This window comes from Macrobrachium nipponense, chromosome 26, assembly GCF_015104395.2.
Source record: "Macrobrachium nipponense isolate FS-2020 chromosome 26, ASM1510439v2, whole genome shotgun sequence".
Taxonomy (NCBI): Eukaryota; Metazoa; Arthropoda; class Malacostraca; order Decapoda; family Palaemonidae; genus Macrobrachium; species Macrobrachium nipponense.
In genome coordinates, this window is record NC_087215.1 from 74,745,180 (window position 1) to 74,766,447 (window position 21,268).

Sequence of the window (21,268 nt, forward strand, 5' to 3'; positions counted from 1 at the left end):
CCCGTTGACAGATCCTCTAGAACTCAACAGCTTCACAGGTCACTACCTAGCTGGAGTCTCTAGTAAAGCAGAAGCAGACTTGGGTGACGGTACTCACGAAGTCAGCTATGCTAACAGTTAAGGAACCAAAATATCAATCATATATATGAAATTGTTTCCCAAAATCGAATCTGTCTCCCCCTTCCTCCAAAGGTGGGATTCAGCTATATATATATCTGGCAGGTAAGATTCATGAACAAAATGATATTGTTATGATACAATAAAGTTTGTTCATACTTACCTGGCAGATATATATAATCAAAGTGCCCACCCACCTCCCCTCAGGAGACAGTGGCACTAGAAAAATCTGACAGAAAATGGGAATGGTTCCTTACACCCGCCTCCCAGCGGCGGGAATGGGTACCACCACCTGGCCGACCACTGCGTGTGCCGGGAGTTTTGAAATTCTGTCGGACTTCGGAGAATACAGCTATATATATATCTGCCAGGTAAGTATGAACAAACTTTATTGTATCATAACAATATCATGTCTGTGCGGAACTTGATGGAGGCGACTTTTTGGAGATGCCAATCTGTTTTCGCAAACCACTACCTACGTGACGTAAAAATCACATTTGATAAATGCTTCGCCTTGGGTCCTTTCGTATCGGCGGATTCGGTGCTGGGGCAGGGAGCTGAAACTTATCCTGTGTACATTTTTTATATGTTACCCTATATTTTATATTGTTGTTTTTTGGTTGTCTGAAAGAGGTTGCAGGAGGCACCTCTTTTTGTCGTAATATTAACCCTTTGTATTTTGGTTAGGTGGTCTGGTGGGTTTTGGCTCCTTGCAGAGGTAGTGGTAAGGATCTGTTAGGTAAGCGGACAAGGTCCCTCTAACAGGATCGACTTGGATTCTACCACAATAGGGGATCACATATCCCAGTGGTAGATCCGAGAGTCTTTCAGCATCAGGTCACGTCCTAGCTGTAGCTCTCCAGGCAATGCAGACTCAGAGACAGTATCTATGAAGTCTTCATCCTGAAAAGGTGAGAACCAAGGTTTTTATATCCTACAACATTAGTTGTTTCCCGTCTTACCTGTATTATTTAGCTGTCTCTTACCCTCCACCAAGGGTGCCAATCAGCTAAGTATATATCTGTCAGGGAAGTTCATGTACAAAAATGATATTGTTAAACTACAATAAAGTTTTGTACATACTTACCTGGCAGATATATACGATTAATGGCCCACCCAGCCTCCCCTCAGGAGACAGGTGGAAGAGAAAAATCTGACAAGCTAAAGGGAGTGGTTCGTACATCCGCCACCCAGCGGCGGGTAAGGTAGACCACCTGACCTACCTGTCGCGTGTGCCGCGAGATTTGAAATTCTGTCGGGAACGTCGGAGACTATAGCTAAGTATATATCTGCCAGGTAAGTATGTACAAAACTTTATTGTAGTTTAACAATATCATTTTGTAGTGCTTTGATATTTCAGTACTTTTGGTATATTGAAAGTTTATTAAAGGGTACCAGTGAGCAGCAGAGGCATATAACAGTGTGTAAGTGAAAATCTACCATTATCGGGGTGGGATATGAACTTAAGCCTACTCAATGGAAACTCACAAATGATACCAATGGGCTAACTTAGCCATGAACAGAAGGCTTTGACTGAAATAATTACTTGTTCAGCATAGTATTTATAGAGGGTGCATATCATGTACTGTGTTGTATGTATTTATTGTTTGTGTGTGTGTGTGTGTGTATGTGAAAGCAGACAAAATGAAAATTAGGACAACAAAAAATATAAGAGGACTATGTCTGCCATATAATATGTGATTGTCTGTATTACTATGTAAAATCTGTGGAACAACCTAAACAAAGAATAATTTTTACTTTTTTATGTTCATATTACAGTCGGATTCAGTTGGCCATAGCAAAAGTCCTCATTAAAAAACCAGGCAGTGTCCGATTTGATCAGCTAACGGGAACTAAGCTGCTCAGTCAGATGAGGTTACATTTTACTCCAGATACAATCATCAACATAGCCAAAATCCTTCGGAAAACTATTACCAGTGTAAGTGTTTTTGATTGATTTGAATTCTGATAATGCTTGATGAATTGTAAAATTCTAAGTTTGTTTTGGTTTTACATAATCATTGTTTGTTTTCCCAGTGGATTCATCCCAAACTCATCAGCCATATTTGAGCACTTTATTTCTGTCTTTGATTGAGAGCTCAATATAATTGATGCATATGTGTGAGGAATATTATATTTTATAAATTTAGTTTCCCCATTAATTAGGTTAAACATGTAATGAGTTCTCTTCCCATTTTCTGTTTTACACACTTTCTTCTTTAAGTCCTGTCTGGTCCAGGATGTCATCTGCCTTTCTCCATTCATTTCTGGACTTACCCATCCGTGGGTGCCCTGTCACCCTAGGATCAGCTGTTTATATGATTAACTGCTCTTCCATTCTCATTGCATATCCAAACTTTGTCTGTATCAGTTGTCATTACAAGATTACAAGTTCCTGGAAAGATATCTGGTTAGAGTCTTTAAAGTTTCATTTTATCTAATATCCGATTGTTAAGCTTTTAAGGAGTTGAGATATTTTAAATGTGATCTAATGTATTTATTGTGTTGAAACACTTTGGGTCAGGCTCATGGGAGTTGAAATTATCATCATAGTAGTTTCTTTGAATTATCAATGAGAAAAATACATTTGCTGAAATGTACAAGTAGTAGTTCAAGGTGTTCATAGCACTGAACACTGATGATTATGACCGTGTTAAAAATTTGTTTACAAGATATCTCTCTCTCTCTCTCTCTCTCTCTCTCTCTCTCTCTCTCTCTCTCTCTCTCTCTCTCTCTCTCTCTCAGTGTAGTTGAAGCCAACTGTCTGCCTGAATTCTCATTTGGTACTGGGTCTTTATGTTGGTTTCTGTCTTGTTACAGCCATATGCATCACTTCTCTGACTAACTGTTCCTCTTGTCTTCTTGTCGCAGTCCCAGACTATTTCAGTCTAGAAACCCATCAGTCTCCCAGCCTGTGGATATATCATATCTCTGGCCATCTTTCTGTTGTAATGTAAACTTTTGTGCACTCCAGCCATCCATCTAAGTGACCACATCTCCATTGCATAGAGAATCATAGGTTTTACACATGCATCATGGGTTTTTGCTGTGTTTGCAAGTGGCATTCAAGTGTACTATTTTCACATCTGTATTTGCTACGTCCAGGCTTTGGTGGCAAGTTTTTTCACAGTAATAACAGCATTGCCAGTTTTACAATCTAGTATGCAGCCACAGTAATAGAAATATTTTGCCTCGTCATAGACCTTCCCATCCATCGCAACATGGCCCATCTCTTCCTTGGACTAACTGCTAGTGTTCCTTACCTAACCAGATTTTTTCTTTTGTTTCTTCTCAAGTTACCATAAGTTTTATTTTGATGTTATATAAAACAAAAGTGAAATTTTAATTCACCTGTTAAGGGAAAATTAATTTATGTTCATTGTTATATTATAGAGTAATGCATTAAATTCTTTTCCATTGATAATTAAAAGGAAGTAACTCTTGATATACTTTTTTCTTCTTTCAAAGACATCTAGTGATGTTCGATTAAGCAATAAAATTGGCAGTGCTTTTTTCCTCGGGAAACTTGTGTCACAACCCAGGATGAATGTCCCTGAATATGAAAAGTGGAAAAAGAAACAGATTCTCCTGCTGATGTCAGAGGCTCTCCTGAAACCCGATTCTAAGCAGAGTTCAGCGGAATATCAGGATATATTCTTTAAGTAAGTTGATAATGCTGTGTTTTTTATTAATAATTTTTATTATGCTGTTAACTTTTGTGCAACAATAACTAGATGTATGTGCAATTTAGAAAATATATTGATTAAATCTTGAATTGCAAATATTTGTCACTGTGCATAAGGATTTTATCAGTATTCCAGCACAGATATGTAAGTAATAAGTTTTAAGGATTTATAATTAAAGTCATATCATGGCACTAATTCATAGTTTTGAAAGAATATCTGGAGGTGGTAGTGTTCTCATAGTTTTTTATCGTGATTTACATTCTCATCACTACTAATTTCATAGTCTTCAGATTTCCACAGACTAGTCTTTTGTTTGACAGACTGTTGAAGATCCACAGTAGCCTAGAGTGTGCACCGCTTAAACCTTCACTTAGCCATCTGCCACCCCCCTCACTTTTCCTAAGACTGCAGTGCAATCAACAGATTTGATCAGAAGTACCAAGATTGCTTTCTCTTTACAGGATCAGCTGTATTTAGTTATCTTAACTATTATTTCACTATTGATTATCTAATTCCTAAAGTATCCCTTTATCTGAGATGCATCGCTATCTGGTTATGACTTTTCATCATCCGCTTGATTATATATTGTATAATTGTTATGGGTATAGATAAGTGTGATTATATATTGTATAATTGTTATGGGTATTTTATGCATTGTTGAAATATGGTGGGTGTCCTATATATAGACAACATGTGGTAGATTCTAGAAGGTGTCTGTTGATGTATTTAAGTTGTGTTGTGACGTCATAGGCTGTGACGTCATAGACAAGATGGCGGCGGCGTCGGCAGATGTAAACAATAACACGGGGCAGTAGAAAGCACGTTGGTGGTGTGTGTGGTTGGTAGGGGAGAGCTCTCTGTCTGGTAGGAGTTGTTTTTTGGGTCGTAAGTCTTGTGGTGCTGGTGTTTTAAGGTGATTTCTGGAGTGTACTGGAGTTGGAGAAAGCGTACAGGTGGGTAGATTATTCATTTTTATAGAGAAAGAAAGGAGTTAGGCTAGGCCAAAATTCAAACTGGTAGCAGAGCGTGGTTGATCAAAAGATGCCTGGATCCGACAGTGAACAAAGGGAGACTACTAGATGGAGAAGGGAATGTCCTAGGTTTAGCGGGATACAAGAAGAATACAAAGAATGGAAAGGTCAAGCCGAAGATTGGCTATTGTTGTATGGAGAAGATACAAAATACCCGGCGATAGAAATGAGAATGAGCTTAAAAGGGAAAGCCCGAGAGCTAGTGGAAGCATTAGATAAAGATAAACTTACTGGTACAGAGGGTCCAAAGTTAATCCTAGAGAAACTAGATAAAGCCTATCTAAAAGACTCGGTAATGGAGAATTACGGTAGAATAAAAAGATACCTTCTAATAAGAAGAGAATCTAGTGAAAATATGGCGGACTATTTAATTAGATACGAGAAGGCAGCATCTGAGTGTGAAAGAGCAATGGGGAAAGGCGCGCTTGAAGGCGAAGTCAAGGGGTATCATGTAATAGAGCAAGCAAATCTCACGGAAAATCAAAAACAAATGGTATTATCGGCTTGTGGGCAAGAAAAGCTAGAGTACGGAACAGTGTCGCAAACAATGAAAAGACTATTTGAGGGATTAGGGACTAAAGAGGAACGGGAATGGTGGGGTTCGTCAGAAGGCAATGCCAGTTCTGGGAGAGGGAGGGAAAACCAAAGATATCGGGGAAGATGGAACGAGGAAGGGGTGGTAGAAATCCTATAAACAAAGAAGGAAGGTAACAGTATGTGCAATATGCAGCTCAGAATGGCATTGGGCTAGGGATTGTCCTCAGAATTTTCATAATAGGAAGAAAACTGAAACAAGACTAGAAGAAAATAAGGTAAAAACAGAAAATGGGACAGAAGAAGAAGAGGTTTATGTAGGAGAAGTTAATAAAATAGTGGAAGCATCATGGGAGGTGGTTGATGCAATTTTGGACACAGGGTGTAAATCAACAGTTTGCGGGGAATTGTGACTAGCACGTATTGTCATGGATTTGAGTCAGGAAGAGTTGAGGAGAATGAGGGACACTAGGACAGAGTCTAATAAAGTGTTTAATTTTGGTGAGACATCTTATAAGTCCAGAGGAATAATAGAAATACCTGTGATACTAAAAAACAGAAAGTTTTATTTGAAGACGGAAATTCTGCAAGGTGATATACCCTGGCTGATAGGTAAGCAAACCATGAGTAAAATGGGTATGACCCTAAATTTGAAAGAAAATTGTGTCATAGTAGAAGTATTAGGGGGAATGAAAGTAGAGTTAAGAGAAGACGAACAGGGTCATTTAAGAGTGCCTATAAGGAGGAGGAAGGTAGAAGAATTATTACTGGAGGGTTGGAAGGGAAAGAATCCGAGGGAAATTAAGAACACAATGAAGAAATTACATTTACAGTTTGGTCATGGAAGTGGAGATAAAATATAGGAAGCTAACAGAGGAAGCACAATGGAGTAATGGGTTAATCGAAAAAGAAAAAGAGGAAATAAGAAAGTTACTAACGGAACTGATTAAAATTGTGAGGTTTGTAAAAAATACAAAAGAAACCCCGCCAAACCGGTAGTAGGCTTTTCTTGGAGTAAAACGTTCAATGAAGTCGTAGCGATGGATGTGGGAGAGATAGAAGAGAGAAAGTTCTTGGTAATAGTGGATATGGCAACGAGATATTGTCAGGCCTGTTGGATAAAAGATAAGAAACCAGAAAACTATAATAAAGATACTTTTTGAGTGCTGGTTTGCTATATTTGGAGCACCCTCCAAAATATTGTCAGATAATGGGGGAGAATTTCAAAATGAAAAAGTAAGGAGGATGGCAGAAAAATGGAATATTAAAGTATTAGCCACAGCATCAGAATCTCCGTGGAGCAACGGATTATGTGAAAAGACCGTAGGCATGATCAAGGGAAGTGTAAGGAAGATGATGGAGGAAGAGGAAGTAGATTGGTCCCTAGCTTTGAAATGGGTAGTGAGTGCTAGGAACTGTTTAATGAATAATGGAGGTTTCTCTCCCAACCAATTAGTATTTGGAAAAAACCCTTCACTGCCTAACCTAATAGGAGAAGAAAGTTCTAGTCCTGCAAGCAGAGAAAAAGGGATGGAAGAGGGTATGGTAAGGGACACACTGAATGCAATGCACAAGGCCAGAGAAGCATTTATAAAAAATGAGTCCTGTAATAAAATAAGAATAGCGCTAAACAAAAACATCAGAGAACATAAATTTGAAGAAGCAGTGGTAGGAGATGAGGTATTCTATAAGAGGGAAAATGAAAATGAATGGAGAGGACCTGCTCAGGTAGTGGGAGTATCGGGGAAAACAATAATAGTCAAACATGGGGATTCTTTAAGAGAAGTAGCTAGGATACATGTGACAAGGATTCAACGACGATCACCAGATACAGAAGAGATATCGGCTAGAATAGATAAATCCCATGGGGTGAAAGGTAGGTCAGATGGCCCAAATGAAGGGAAAGTAGATTGGCTGGAAGGAGAGGAGATAATGGGTGAGAGAAGGAATGCAGACACAGAAGAGACTATAGAAAGAGAGGTGATAGAGGAAACAGTGGAAGATAACGGGCAAAGTGGGTCAATAGAAAGCGAGTTAATGGAAGAGATACCAAAATTCAAAAAGGGAAATAGAGTTAGGGCTATAAACAATGATACAGGACAAGTAGAAGAATGGACTATTTTAGGTCTTGCAGGAAAAAGATCAAGCCAAGCATGGGCTGATTCGTACAATATACGAGACTCACAGTCAGGTGACAAAGGGTGGGTTAACTTGAGGGATTATAGTCAGGTAGAAAAAATTGAAGATGAAGAGGAGGTGTTGCTGGGATTTGAAAATAGAAGCATAATGGAAGCTAAAGAAAAAGAACTTCTAAGTTGGAGAGATAACCAGGTATATGAGGAGGTAAATGATGTTGGACAAAAAGCTATATCTACAAGATGGATAGTAACTGAAAAGATAAAAGGGGGGGAAAGGATATGTAAAGCAAGATTGGTAGCTAGAGGGTTTGAAGAAGAAATGGCTGAGTGGGAAAAGGATGCTCCCACATGCAATGCTGAAATTTTAAAATTCTGTCTAACCATAATAAAGGTGAAAAATTGGAATTGTTATACATTGGATGTCAAAACTGCATATTTACAAGGTGACGAGATACAAAGAGAAGTGTACTTGAAGCCACCAAGGGAAGATGGTTGGAGGGGATTATGGAAGTTGAAGAAAACAGTCTATGGGCTCAAGGATGCAGCAAAAGCATGGTATTGTAAAGTGGTGAAAGTAGTGAAGGAGCTTCAAGGTGAGAGAAGTAGACTAGAACCTAATATATTCTTTTGGAAAAAGAACAATAAATTGGAAGGCATTTTTGTGTACACACGTAGATGATTTTTGCTACGGAGGAACTGAAGGATTCTTAAAGGAAACGATTGGGAGATTGAAAGGGAAATTGCAAGTAGGAGAACAAGAGAGTAAAAGGTTCAAGTATATAGGAGTAGTAATAGAGCAGAAGGAGAATAGATTTTCCCTTAATCAGTGGCAGTATATAAATTCCATAAGAGAACCAGAGGCTAGAAGATATACGGGTAATAGAGTGCTAGAACAAAAAGAGTTAACAGAGTACAGATCAGTGGTAGGACAGCTGAATTGGGTATCACTACACACGATGCCAGAAATATCATATGATATTAGCGAATTAAGTAAAGCATTTAAAGAAGGAACAACTCAGGATATGAAGAAACTTATTAAAATTGTGAGAAAAACTAAGAGCATGATGGGCGAAGTTACAATAAGTGAGATGGAAGAAGAAAGGGTTTATTGGGAAGCCTATGCAGACGCTTCATTTGGAAACATAGAAGATGGCCATACTCAACTGGGTTATATTATTTCTTTGACAGATGGGAAGAGGAGAAGTCCCATATGGTGGAAGTCTAGGAAATCCAGGAGAGTGGCAAAATCCACCATTGAGGCTGAAGCCCTGAGTGTTGGGGAAGCTGTAGAAGGATTGATATATTTCAAGCATTTGTGGGAAGAGGTAGTAGGAGGGAGAAATTTAGAAGCCTTGGTTAACACTGATAGTAAAACACTAATGACCGCCATCAAATCGAGCACTGGTGTAAGTAGCAAGAGATTAAAAATAGATATTGCTGCAATAAGGGAAACCATTGAATCCGGGGAAATAAAGGAGGTGAGATGGATAAAAGGAAAGGAGCAAGTGGCTGATGTATTAACTAAAGCAGGAGTTTCAGGGGAATGTATTAGAAATTATGTAGAGGGTAAAGAGTTGGAGGACGAAGGAAATTAAGAGGGGAATACTAGGTTAGGAAACAGTCGGAGGGGAGGGAGAAAGAGATAAGTGTGATTATATATTGTATAATTGTTATGGGTATAGATAAGTGTGATTATATATTGTATAATTGTTATGGGTATTTTATGCATTGTTGAAATATGGTGGGTGTCCTATATATAGACAACATGTGGTAGATTCTAGAAGGTGTCTGTTGATGTATTTAAGTTGTGTTGTGACGTCATAGGCTGTGACGTCATAGACAAGATGGCGGCGGCGTCGGCAGGATGTAAACAATAACACGGGGCAGTAGAAAGCACGTGTTGGTGGTGTGTGGTTGGTAGGGGAGAGCTCTCTGTCTGGTAGGAGTTGTTTTTTGGGTCGTAAGTCTTGTGGTGCTGGTGTTTTAAGGTGATTTCTGGAGTGTACTGGAGTTGGAGAAAGCGTACAGGTGGGTAGATTATTCATTTTTATAGAGAAAGAAAGGAGTTAGGCTAGGCCAAAATTCAAGGTTATGACTTTTCATCATCCGCTACCTATGAATTGTTCACTCAAACTGTCCAGTTTCTTTGGCCTTATTCCCTTGCTCCAATTTTCACATCTCATTAAAGAACAAGTCCGTGTGGCAACCCTTTTGATTTCATAAGCATAACATAGTGGTCTTTAGGAACTAATAACAATAACAGTTACTTTGTCCATTATTCTTTTCCAGCCTTTTTCATTCCTTTCTCTGAATGTATAGTAAAGTGTGATTTCTATTCTCTAGATTACAGCAATGAGAAATATTCCATTGCTTTATTAGAGAGATCTAAGTTGCCAGTGATTGGATGTGTAGCCGTGGAACTGTTAGCTGCAGTTGTGGCGTCTTTTCCATTTACCAATTAGTATCCCAAAGATGTAGACTTTGAGTTATTAGTTTTTATGCCCCCCTAAAATGCTAAGTCAACACTTGTCTGGTACTAGGTTGTTGGTTTACACTACATGATTTGCCTTTGGCTGTTGTTTTACACTACACAATTTCCCTTTGGCTATAACAAACCTTGGAGGTCAGAGCTTTAGTTCCTGACACAAAGTCCTCAAGAAGTGGTCTCCTAAACTCTACAAGTATAGATCGCCAATCTTGGATATTCAACAACTGTGTCCTCCCCTAGTATTGGCCATATATGAGTGATTGCATTATGATGAGACAAACTGAATTTTGTATTACATAAGGTCAGAGTTTTCATTTACAACAATCACGTATTATGAGCTCCCACATTCCAGCCTTACTCTTCTCAGTCTCATTCCCAGAGTAAACTAGAAGTAGGGAAGATGATTAATGGCTACCTCTGGGCCAAGGTTGTGCATGTTCCATGATACTACTAATCTTGTTAGTCAGAAATGAGACTTAGAGTTTGGGTACATACAAGATTATGAATGTTAGCATATGTAAGTAATGGATTTGTATAGAAGAACTAGTTTTTATGTAGAAAAAATGTCATTTTTTGCATTGCTTTCAACTTCACTTACAGATGCCTTTGTTCTCAAATGTCCCGGATCAAGGAATACAAAGCTTTACTTCAGTATCTTTATGAAGAAGCAAGCAAGGCTATACAAGAATCAAAGGAATCTGAAACACCTTTATTATTCCCAAATGCACTACTGGTATGGGATAAGGTCAGCACTAGATTAACAGAACTACAGGAGAATGACAATCTTCCACAAGTTGCATCTGAAGTTTTTCAGGTATTGTATCTTGCCCTTATACTGCCTCTTTAATTGTTTATACACCTTCAAAGGTTAATTGTACAGATCATGAAAAGGGATGAAGGAATCCAACATTACATGGGTGGAGCCACTTTGTTAAAAAAAAAAAAAACTGTTGGATTTTACAGATCATGAAATGAGTTAAGTGTCGGTCTGTATTGAAAATAATTATTTTCAAAATAGTTAGAATGTGTGTAATATGAAATATTTTGGGATTGATATTTGTCTAGTTTTATAAGTCTAAATATTTTACTTTCTATTTATGGGTTATCCTGCAGGTGCTGTATACACAAATGGCATTATACCTCCTGGTGTCAAAAGAAGCAAAAGACATTATTGGCGAGATTGATCAGTGTTTCAAGGAAGCTCAGAAAGAGAAGAGGAAACCTGTGGTGTGCAGTAAAGAAAGCACCATGTATCAGCCAACATGGGTTGATAAGGTTGTGGAATTACTGTTGAGTTTCCTGCCACACGAAAACCACCTTTTCAGATTGGTGTCCCAAGGAATATTCTGGTAAGATATCTGAAAGAATTTTCCCATGTATCAGTTGTGTGTTGTCTGTATTTTCCTTTAAGAACTGCTTTGAAACCATTTTCTCACAATCATATTTTTTAGTGGTTTCTTGATTTTTCAACTTTTGTTTATTAGCTGTTGATAATGACTCCATAGATAGTCATTGATATTCCTTCCTGTTCCAGGTTGGTGTGCCCACTGATGACTCCTGGAGCTCTGTTGAGTATTGTAGATGTTCTTGATCCAGCAAAGCAGGATGATTTATTGAAACTGGAAGATGAAGATGAGGGTGCTAATGATGACGAAGATGGTGATGATGATGATGATGATGATGAGGGAGAAGAAGATGAAGAAGGTGATAATGAAGAGGAAGAAGAAGAAGAAGAGGAAGTTTCAGACAAAGAAGAGGAGGAAGGTGGGGAAGATGAGGCAGAACTGGGAACAGGAGATGAGGAAGAAGACATGGAAGTTGAAGGAGAGTGGTCTGATGAAGAAGAAGAAGAGAGTGGAAATGAAGATGATGAGCAATTCATTAAATTAAAAACGGAAATGCTGAGACTGGCAGGGAATTTGGATGTAAGTTACAGTTTAAAACAGTTGTTGTTGTTATAATTGATACTATTTTTGATATGCCATGTCCAGAGGAAGAGTGGGATGAGGTAATTAGGATGAGACCAAAGAAAACGAAAGCAGTCCAGTTAGGGTCGGTCTAGAGACACATCTTTATCTTTACCAACTATTATGCCACACAAGGTATTCTGTGAGTGGCACCTCCTTACAAAGTTTTCTCTATTATAATTCCCAGTCAGTTATCCCAGTAATGATTTGCACATTACAATTATATAATATTATGTAGTCCCTTTTGTATTTTTATTATTTTCACAACAATCTCTCTCTCTCTCTCTCTCTCTCTCTCTCTCTCTCTCTCTCTCTCTCTCTCCATATGTGTGTGTAATCATCGTAGGGGCAATATTGATTTGTGGTTATTTTGGCCCTATAGACAGTACTAATTGATCCAGTCTCTGGTCTCTTGCATCCTAGCTTTTTAAGTGCTTTAATTTTACCTTGCTCCAGTTTTCAGCATTTAACAAATATCCTTATGGCAATAACTCTACAAATCTATAAATGCAATTCACTGGTCTTGCCACTCTGGTATACAGTAATCTCTCGATTATCCGGATTAATAGAGCTAAGGCCCTGTCAGATAAGAGCAAAATCGAGATAAGTGAACGTAAAAAAATCTACAGATGTTCAAGGGTAACTTTGTACCCATCCTCACCTTACCTTGTCAATACCACATAACTGGAAACACTAAATATGCCTATAAACAACAAGCATCACTTTAACCTGAAAATCCATATAAAATGCAATTATCTATCTTTTTCCTTGATTTTTAAATAAAATATACTGCATAAATACACTTTGATAAGCAATGCAACCCCTCCTTTTTCTCTGGCCCATAAATGATGCACACTGGGGTAAGTAGGGAGCCTACCTGTATTTACCAGCCTACCATTATTTTATTGCCAATAATGTATTTTATACAGCAACTTTCTTATCAATTGTTACTATATTGTATTACTGTACAAAAGATACAAAATGTTTGTTTGAACTATAGGCCTAGGCTGGGCGTTATACTTATAGTATCCATTTGGATATGTCAAATAGGCTATTACAACTGTATTTAAGATAAAGGTAATGGTAATGAAACTGATATCTTACTTACATATTCCATTTATACTGTGTTATTATCGTGTTATACTATCATCGTAATATGTGTAAAAAATCTGGTTATCTGTATTTAAGTAGGCAAGGTTATGTTTTATGTTCTGAGAATCAGCTGATTGAGGCCTTTAGTGCCACGATAATAATTAGGAGAATCCTTTTTTTAGTTGCTAAAAGAAACAACTTATTAATGCAATTATTATTTGTTTATTTTTATACATAAATGAAAAACGGGTATAAAAAGGTAAACTAACATACGTACTCCATGTTAGAATAAAATCCTTCAAAATTGCAAAACAGCCGTTTCCTGACTCGCTTACATTGTCTTCAATGTTGTTTATGTCATTTGTTTGGTAAGTGATGATTATGCAGTATAGTATGTGATTGTTAATATGTAGTAGTATAATAGTGTGAGATGGTAGATGGGTATGAATTGTTACATAAGCCGCAAGCTTGGTAATCTTGTTTGAAAGGTTAGCTTAGTACAATCTACTAAAAATGAAATTCGCTCTAAAGGCATAACCTAGCACAGTATGATCTACCAAAAATGAAATTCTCTCCGTAAGCCTATGGATTCATAGAGAGGTTAGCTTAATGTTATCTGGGCTATCAAAAATGCAACTTGCATGATCCACGAGATATACGGTGAAATCATGTTTAGGGGACGAAATTTCAAGGGTTGCATGATAAATGAGATTGAATGATACACGAGTATACACACCATATTTCATTTGTTTTATGCACTTTGCCCTATCATGGAAACTGTGTTAGCGTAAAATTCCCAGAGTTTACGTCTTTAGTACACAATAATTTTTCAGTGACTGTCCAAAGTAAATTCATTTTAAGATTGCTTTGCAAAGTTAGGTGACCTTTTTCTATTTTATTGGAATTAATGATTTTTCATTTCTCCTCATAATATCATGTGTATGTTTACATCTAATTGAGCTTTTCATCAGTGTTGAGGTCACCATCACTACATACGTCCCTCGCTTTTATGTGCTTCTTTCGCAGTATCATGTGTTGCCTTTTTTTTTTTTTCTCCTGTACAAAAGTGTGCGTGCCTGTATATATTTACTGTACCTTAGTTACACTGTTATGTTTATCTTTTGGGTTGTAAAAATAATAAATGAGGAAATGCAGTAAAAATATAAATAAGAATAATGTAAAATAAAATTTAGAAAAGAAGTGAAGGAGTGTGTGTGCGTGTGAGAGTTTCTCTCTCTCTCTCTCTCTCTCTCTGCAACAGTAACTTGGATGTACAAATCCATTAATAAAATTAGGAAAAAGCACAAAGTACAATCATAAGACAAAAAAGGCTCTGGTGAAATCAGATGTCTATCTACCCCACTCCACCCATCCCACTGCATTCCCACCCCCTCCCAGCCAGGGAAACCGCTTCCCTACGCCATCCACCTTCCAAAACAAACCTTCCTCTTTGTGAGTTCTTGTACACCATTTACTACCCCTCCTCTCTGATGGCACCCAGCCATCTGACCCCCTCCCACCTAGGAAACCTCCGCCAGGCCTCCCCCACCCCAAAACCCTTTCAGTTACTTCATGAGTTTAATCACTGTCATCAACAATTTCTTTAGGCTAGCATTTCCAACCATCTGGGAGTGGTTTTTTCAAGTTTTTAAAAAATGTATAAATTATATATCTTTGGCCCTTGATCCAGTGCTGTTGGATAATGTCAAGTTTCTGATAATGAAGAGTTAGATAATTGAGGGATTATTGTATTGCAGTAATATTATTCCTACTGTTGTTAAGTTTGAGCCAGTCAGAATATTGTTTCTTGCATGGATTTTTTGTCATATATTCTGCAGATATGTTATCAGTGTTACAATCAGGACATTGATACTGAAGTAATTTTACATTTTATTAATTGCTGTAATATTTCAGGATGATGTTGATATTGATAGTGTTTCTCAAGAAGAGTTAGATACTGTCGATAACAAGCTTGGTGCACTTGTAGGTGAATACTTGAAGCTAAAGAAGAAGAAAAGTCAGAGATTTAGTGGTCTTCACAAATTACAAGCAGATGAAAGACTGCTGATGCACTTTAGATCACGGTAAGATACAGATTTGTCAGAGATTGTCTTATTATTGATGTTATATTATTATAAAGGATCAGTTTATCCGGACCTCTGAGCCTCATAAGGGCTCTTGTCTTGAGATTGTCTTGAAATTCATTGATTTATAAGGGATAGTTTTGAATGTTTTTAAGATCTTAAGCTTAAATGATTCATTGTGCATGCACATTAAAAGAATACATACGAAACCATAGACAAATTGTGCTTTAACTTGCTCGAGAACATTTGGTTTTGAGGTCTTTGGAAAAAATTTAATCACTTTATGTTTGTTTTCTGCAGGGTTTGTGACTTATTAGAGCTGTATGTGAAGGAAACTCCCAATATGTGTATGGGGCTAAGCCTGGTGAATCCTCTAATAGCAGTTATTTTAAGTTTCGACCAGGATAGGAACCGCCATGAGGAGTTGCTACATAGAATAAAGTGAGTTGTGAGGAAAATTGAAAGTTAATTTACAGTATAATTCTCAAGGCATATTGCCTTTTTAACCAGTAAGTAGTAGCACTGTAGCTAAAGCTATCATATGTATAAGCTTTTTTATCATTACTGATCTCCATGAGTTTAGTATAGTGTTGTTTTGAGAACGATATGCCCTATTTCTCCGAATAAAAAATACTTGAAAATTACCTACTAGTAGGTACACACAGAATAGTGTTGAAATATTTTTACACACATATATTGCTGTCAAGTTACTTATTATTCAGGAGGAGACCTGCCATATTACTGACAAAGCCTGTTTTATTTAATTGATGAGGCATTAACCTTTGGTGCGACACCATCGAGTAACATCAACATATATAATTGGAATTTTATCCTTCTGGACATAATTCATTGTCAAGGTTACATAACTAGCTTATTTTTGGGGAAAAGTACAACTCATTATGTGAGGACATCTTAGCCTAGAAAATTCCTGTACCATTAATTGTCGATACAATATTTGTTTATATATGAAACAAACCTTTGGTTTTAACATTAGGATAAATCTAGCACCAGCTGGAAAACTGGTAAAATTAATGAAAAATTGTGTACACAAGGAACTATTGTCATCTGTGCTTGATCACGAGATCTGTGGGAACTCCCACAAGGTGTTCAGAGTGGGCTGTCTGATCCCATTCGACTTGACTCCACCTCTTGCAGATCAACCGTTATCACACCTTTCTTTTACACTCTTGGGTCTCAAAAATTCCTTATTCTGCAAGAGGAAATGAGGACAATAATGGAAAAGGGAGCTGTAGAGCAAATAATACCTCTGTCAAGTGGATTTTATAGCCGTATTTTCCTTGTCCCCGAGGACAGTTATAGATCTGTTAACTCTGAATCTTTTCGTCAGGAAGACAAGACAAATGAAATAATTTTAAAAAATGCAAGAAAAAGGATTTATGGATTATCATTTATAAGTACATTAATCTCTAGTTATTGGATCTTAAATCTTAAAAGTCTTGACATGTTCCGAGTCACCATTTTCTATTATAGATTATGCAAAAAAGTACCAGGCATGCTAGGTATGTTTTGATGGTTCTTTATCTTAAAACTTTTGAGGATTTTGCCACCAACCATTAAAGAAGTGTGTTTCTTCTCACCAGTTACATTAACCTGTGGAGTTGTACATAATAGTAAAAAAAGAAAAACTACTTTCTCTTCTTAGCATTATTTTACAAAAACACTAGGGCTCACAGTACACTGATTTTCTGTGAAGTGAGTATGATTTTCATTTATAGAAAATTTTTAGAACTTTGAATTAATGAGTAACTCATATTTCATGCTAATGAAAGAATGTAGAAAACCTTTTCGAGTCAGAACAACCTTAGGTGTTGATTGTAACCGACAGGTCAAATCATTCCCATGTAAATTGTTGTATACTATGAATGACCTGTACTAGGCTTTTATGGTTTTAGCATCTTTCGAGAGGTAAAACCATTGGTGTAAATTTTTATATGGTAAAACGAGTGGTGTCTTGGAGTATTCTTAAGTAGATAATATTGGTATGATCAAGATTGTAGTTTTTTCATTTATCTCACAAACAGGAGTCTTCTTCTGATGCTGGGGCGAATACAAAAATTTTCAAGCAATGGTGAAGCTACCATTGAATTTGTTGTCGAGGAGTGCAATACTTTCTTCAGCTTAGTATTGAAAAGTAAGTAGCAAATTTAAAAAATTATTAGAAGTCTTCAGAATGATGAGTTATGAGTGAACAGGTCCCTCGTTGGCTGAGTGGATTTCGCGCTCGGCTACCAGTCCGGTGGTCCGAAGTTCGATTCTTGGCTCGGCCAACGTGGAACCAGAGGAATGTTTTTCTGGTGATAGAAATTAATTTCTCAATATAATGTGGTTCGGATCCCACAATAAGCTGTAGGTCCCATTGCTAGGTAACTAATTGGTTCCTAGCTACGTAAAAATATCTAATCCTTCGGGCCAGCCCTAAGAGAGCTGTTAATCAGCTCAGTGGTCTGGTAAAACTAAGATATACTTAACTTATGAGTGAATTAATGCCATGTGAAATTCTGAAAAGCCATACTTAATCATTTTTTTTATAGAAATGTACAAAAGGAAAGCTCAGATAAGATTGAGATGACATTACACATGAGAGAGAGAGAGAAAATATAGTGAGGACCTTCATTATTGGTGAGAGGGACGTTTAGATGTGGGAGCCCATGTGTGTGTCCTCTTCTCTGGATTCCAAACCTTTTACTGGAGCAGCACTAACATTGTACTATTGCTGTCTGGATTGATATGCAAATTAAAAAAATGTAAAATCAGAAGGCTTGGTTAGACCATCTGTTAATATCTGCAGTGGAGCACTGTAACATGGAAGCCATTGTATTGAAAACATTGATGAATAATAAAGTTGAATGAGAAATACTATATCAGAATTAGATTTCTTCATTCAAGAAATCTTTGATCAAAATTTTAGAATATAATGATCCCTTTGTACTTCAGTACAGATAAGTATAGTGATTGTTAGTCACTTGAAAGATGGCAATGTATAAGCAAAAGAAAATTTGTAAGAACTTATATGCTTCATCTATTTAATTAGATTTGCAGACTACTTACAGAATCGGCAAAGACTGTCAGTAATGGACCTTTGGTACATTGTATAATCGAATGGTAATGAAACCATTAATTTTATCTTTATGAAATTTTATCTTACATTTCTGAGCAAGTCATTCATAAGTTTAAGTATTTAAAAGTTATAGGAGGGATCACCTTTTGTAATATCATGAGTCAGGTATCCTGGTTTGGTGACTTCTTAGCCCTTCATTATATGATGAGCATGAAAGAAATAGAGCAAATCTGTTACACCAAGGAGATTGTTCTCCAGCAATTAATTGTAATTTTTTTCTTTATAGTGCGTGATGAATACAACCCAGTGATACGTGGTTGCTATAATCTTTTCCTGCGATGTGGATCCCAACTCTTGGGAGAGGAAGTGCACGATTCAAGTAACATGTTAATGCAGAGCTATTTGTCCCATCTTCGAGAAATATTCACTCAAAAGTAAGTCTATTTCCTTCTAATTGAAATTATTAAGTGACAAAGATATTGACTGTTGTTTTAGTGAATAAAAAGGGGTATGTGGTAGGTAATTCGCATATTTCATATGAAGAGATCTGATTCTCAAACTTTATCATTTAACTAACATTTGATTTTTTAAAGTTAGTAAATGAAAGATTAGATGTTGAAAGTTATTCTGTACATTAGACTTACTGTGTGTTATGGAATATTATATGCAAGTATTAGATTTTGGGGTTTTAACAGAAATTTAAAATGTATGAATTGTTAGGGCTTGAAATTGAAGTTTTAAGAGGTTTTTCTTGTGTTAATACTTGTAGTTACATCCTTAAATCCTCACTAGCAAGGTAAATGAACAAGTACTTTCGTAGTATATTCTACATTTTCAAGTTCACACTGAATATAAAAGAAGTTGACAGGCCTTTATATATAAAAATCAGAAAGAGTAGGCGGGTTTACAGTTTATTATTTACATCTGTTAAAGAATCTTGTTCTTTGTTCTGTAATAGTCTACTTTACTTTTCCAACAAAATCAAGACTACACTGAAAGCTTTTTGAAAAGTCAGGATTCTTATGTACAGTATTTTCTATCTCTCTCTCTCTCTCTGTCTCTCTCTCCAGTTTATGAACCTTGACAATTGTCATAATGGTGATCAGGAAAACACTTCTGACCCATACATAATACATTCAGTTAGTAAAAGAAGTGATTGTAAAGTTTATCATCAGAGGAGAAAGCGAGGGAAATGCTATCTTTATGGAACAATGATTTATGTAGTTTGTTTTTTTTTTCTTTCCAGCAAAACAAATATGAGAATTGTAACCTTTACTGACATATGTCTCACTGACTGTGGAGCGCTTTGGAGTGTAGCAGACCTTATGAAAGAATTCAGTTTTAGTGGAAAACTCAAGTCTTTCTGGCAGACTCAGGCGATGCAGATTTTAAACAAGTTATATCGAAATAAAACCCTGATGTCCAGAATAGACCCAGAAACCATTACAGAATGGGAAAAAGACCTATCAGCAAAACTTTGTCAGGTAAGCAACATATTAATTTGGCCTTGGGAGAATATATCCCCTATGTTAAGACCACAGGTTGTGAATTATGAACAATACAAATTGATTGAAAGTTTTGTCATTTTTTCTTGTAAAACACTAAAACAAAAGTAATTAATATTTATATCAAGCCCATGCATTTAAGGAGCAAAGGAAAGTTGAAAAGTAATTGTATTCAAACTTACAAAAGAGATCATCTTTTTTTACTTCCTTCATTTACGTTCTTGGGTATAAGTGTTAATATTTGTTCTGCTAATTATTAAAGGTAACATATATGTCATATATAATAGATAAACTAATATAAAAGCAGTCTGCATAACTATTCAGTTTAGCTACATGCTTTAATGCTATCAAAGTGGAATTGGCATAAATGGACAGACAGGTTACTGTTTCTTTAGCATTGCTTGTTAAGAAAAATTTTCAAGATCTTTACGTCACCATGTATTTGAGCTCATTTTTCCTCGTTGCAATTCAAAAATAGTAATATTTTCTTCGTCAGTAAACATATATTTTATCTTAGAAGTAAAGTTTAATGTTTTATCAAAGACAGTACCCACTGCTTTTTTTTTTTTTTAATGAATATTAGTTGAGCATGGGTTATTCTTCAAAACTTATTATATAATAGATATGATCATAAACAATAAGGAAGAATTTCAATGAATTGCAGATGCTAGGCCCATCTTCCTCGCTTGTATCGCTGAGAGGTCAATACTTGGCTGAAATCTTTGGACTTCTTTTCCAGATTCGAAAGGTAAATTTTCTTGGTAAAGCAATTAATGGTGTTGGTTATATGAACTAAAATTTATTGGAGATTGTAAAATTTGTTTATTATTATTATTATTATTATTATTATTATTATTATTAACAACTAATATATGTTGTAGACTGGAAGGGCTTGCATGAGGGTTTTGTCCTTCAGTGGGAGATCAATTTTATTATTATTGTTATTATTATTATTATTGTTATTATTATTATTATTAACAACTAATATATGTTGTAGACTGAAAGGGCTTGCATGAGGGTTTTGTCCTTCAGTGGGAGATCAATTTTATTATTATTATTATATATGAGTAAGTAAATTCTACCGGTTCCAGCTTGGCGCTAGTATTATCCTATGTTAAGACCTCAGGTTTGTTAGTTATGAAAAATACAAATTGGTTAAAAATTTGTCATGTTTAATTAGACCAACGTGGATATTGTTTCCTACTCTTGTAAAGGTGCTGAAGGAGCACTGAAAGTAACCTTTAGTACCATTGTTCCCACCTCTATTACTTTTTGTTTTACCCTTCAAGTGCCCTGTGGTTGCTCTTGCAAACCCTGTAAGTTTAGCAATGTGATTATGCCCCATAAGTCTAGCTCCCATTAGGTACCAGTGCCCACATCAGTGCACCTCATGTGATACACTTTAGATGTTTCTTTGCAGCATCCCTTTGCCCCTAGCTGTAACTTCTTTCATTCCTTTTACTGTACCTCCGTGCATATTCTTTCTTCCATCTTAATTTCCACCCTCTCCTAACAATTGATTTATAGTGCAACTGCAAGTTTTTCCT

At 36.5% G+C, this 21,268-nt stretch overlaps 1 protein-coding gene across 1 annotated transcript in view; it reads left to right on the forward strand.

Annotated features, from left to right (window-relative positions):
- LOC135200440 (myb-binding protein 1A-like protein) overlaps positions 1-21,268 on the forward strand; it is a 92,473-nt gene that overhangs the window by 68,522 nt on the left and 2,683 nt on the right. The window contains exons 7-17 of the mRNA XM_064229076.1: positions 1,897-2,056; positions 3,586-3,779; positions 10,595-10,808; positions 11,108-11,343; positions 11,529-11,919; positions 14,968-15,137; positions 15,438-15,578; positions 17,180-17,289; positions 18,503-18,650; positions 19,463-19,700; positions 20,386-20,469. Of these exons, the coding sequence (XP_064085146.1) occupies positions 1,897-2,056; positions 3,586-3,779; positions 10,595-10,808; positions 11,108-11,343; positions 11,529-11,919; positions 14,968-15,137; positions 15,438-15,578; positions 17,180-17,289; positions 18,503-18,650; positions 19,463-19,700; positions 20,386-20,469 (2,086 nt within the window). The remainder of the gene's footprint in view (positions 1-1,896; positions 2,057-3,585; positions 3,780-10,594; positions 10,809-11,107; positions 11,344-11,528; positions 11,920-14,967; positions 15,138-15,437; positions 15,579-17,179; positions 17,290-18,502; positions 18,651-19,462; positions 19,701-20,385; positions 20,470-21,268) is intronic.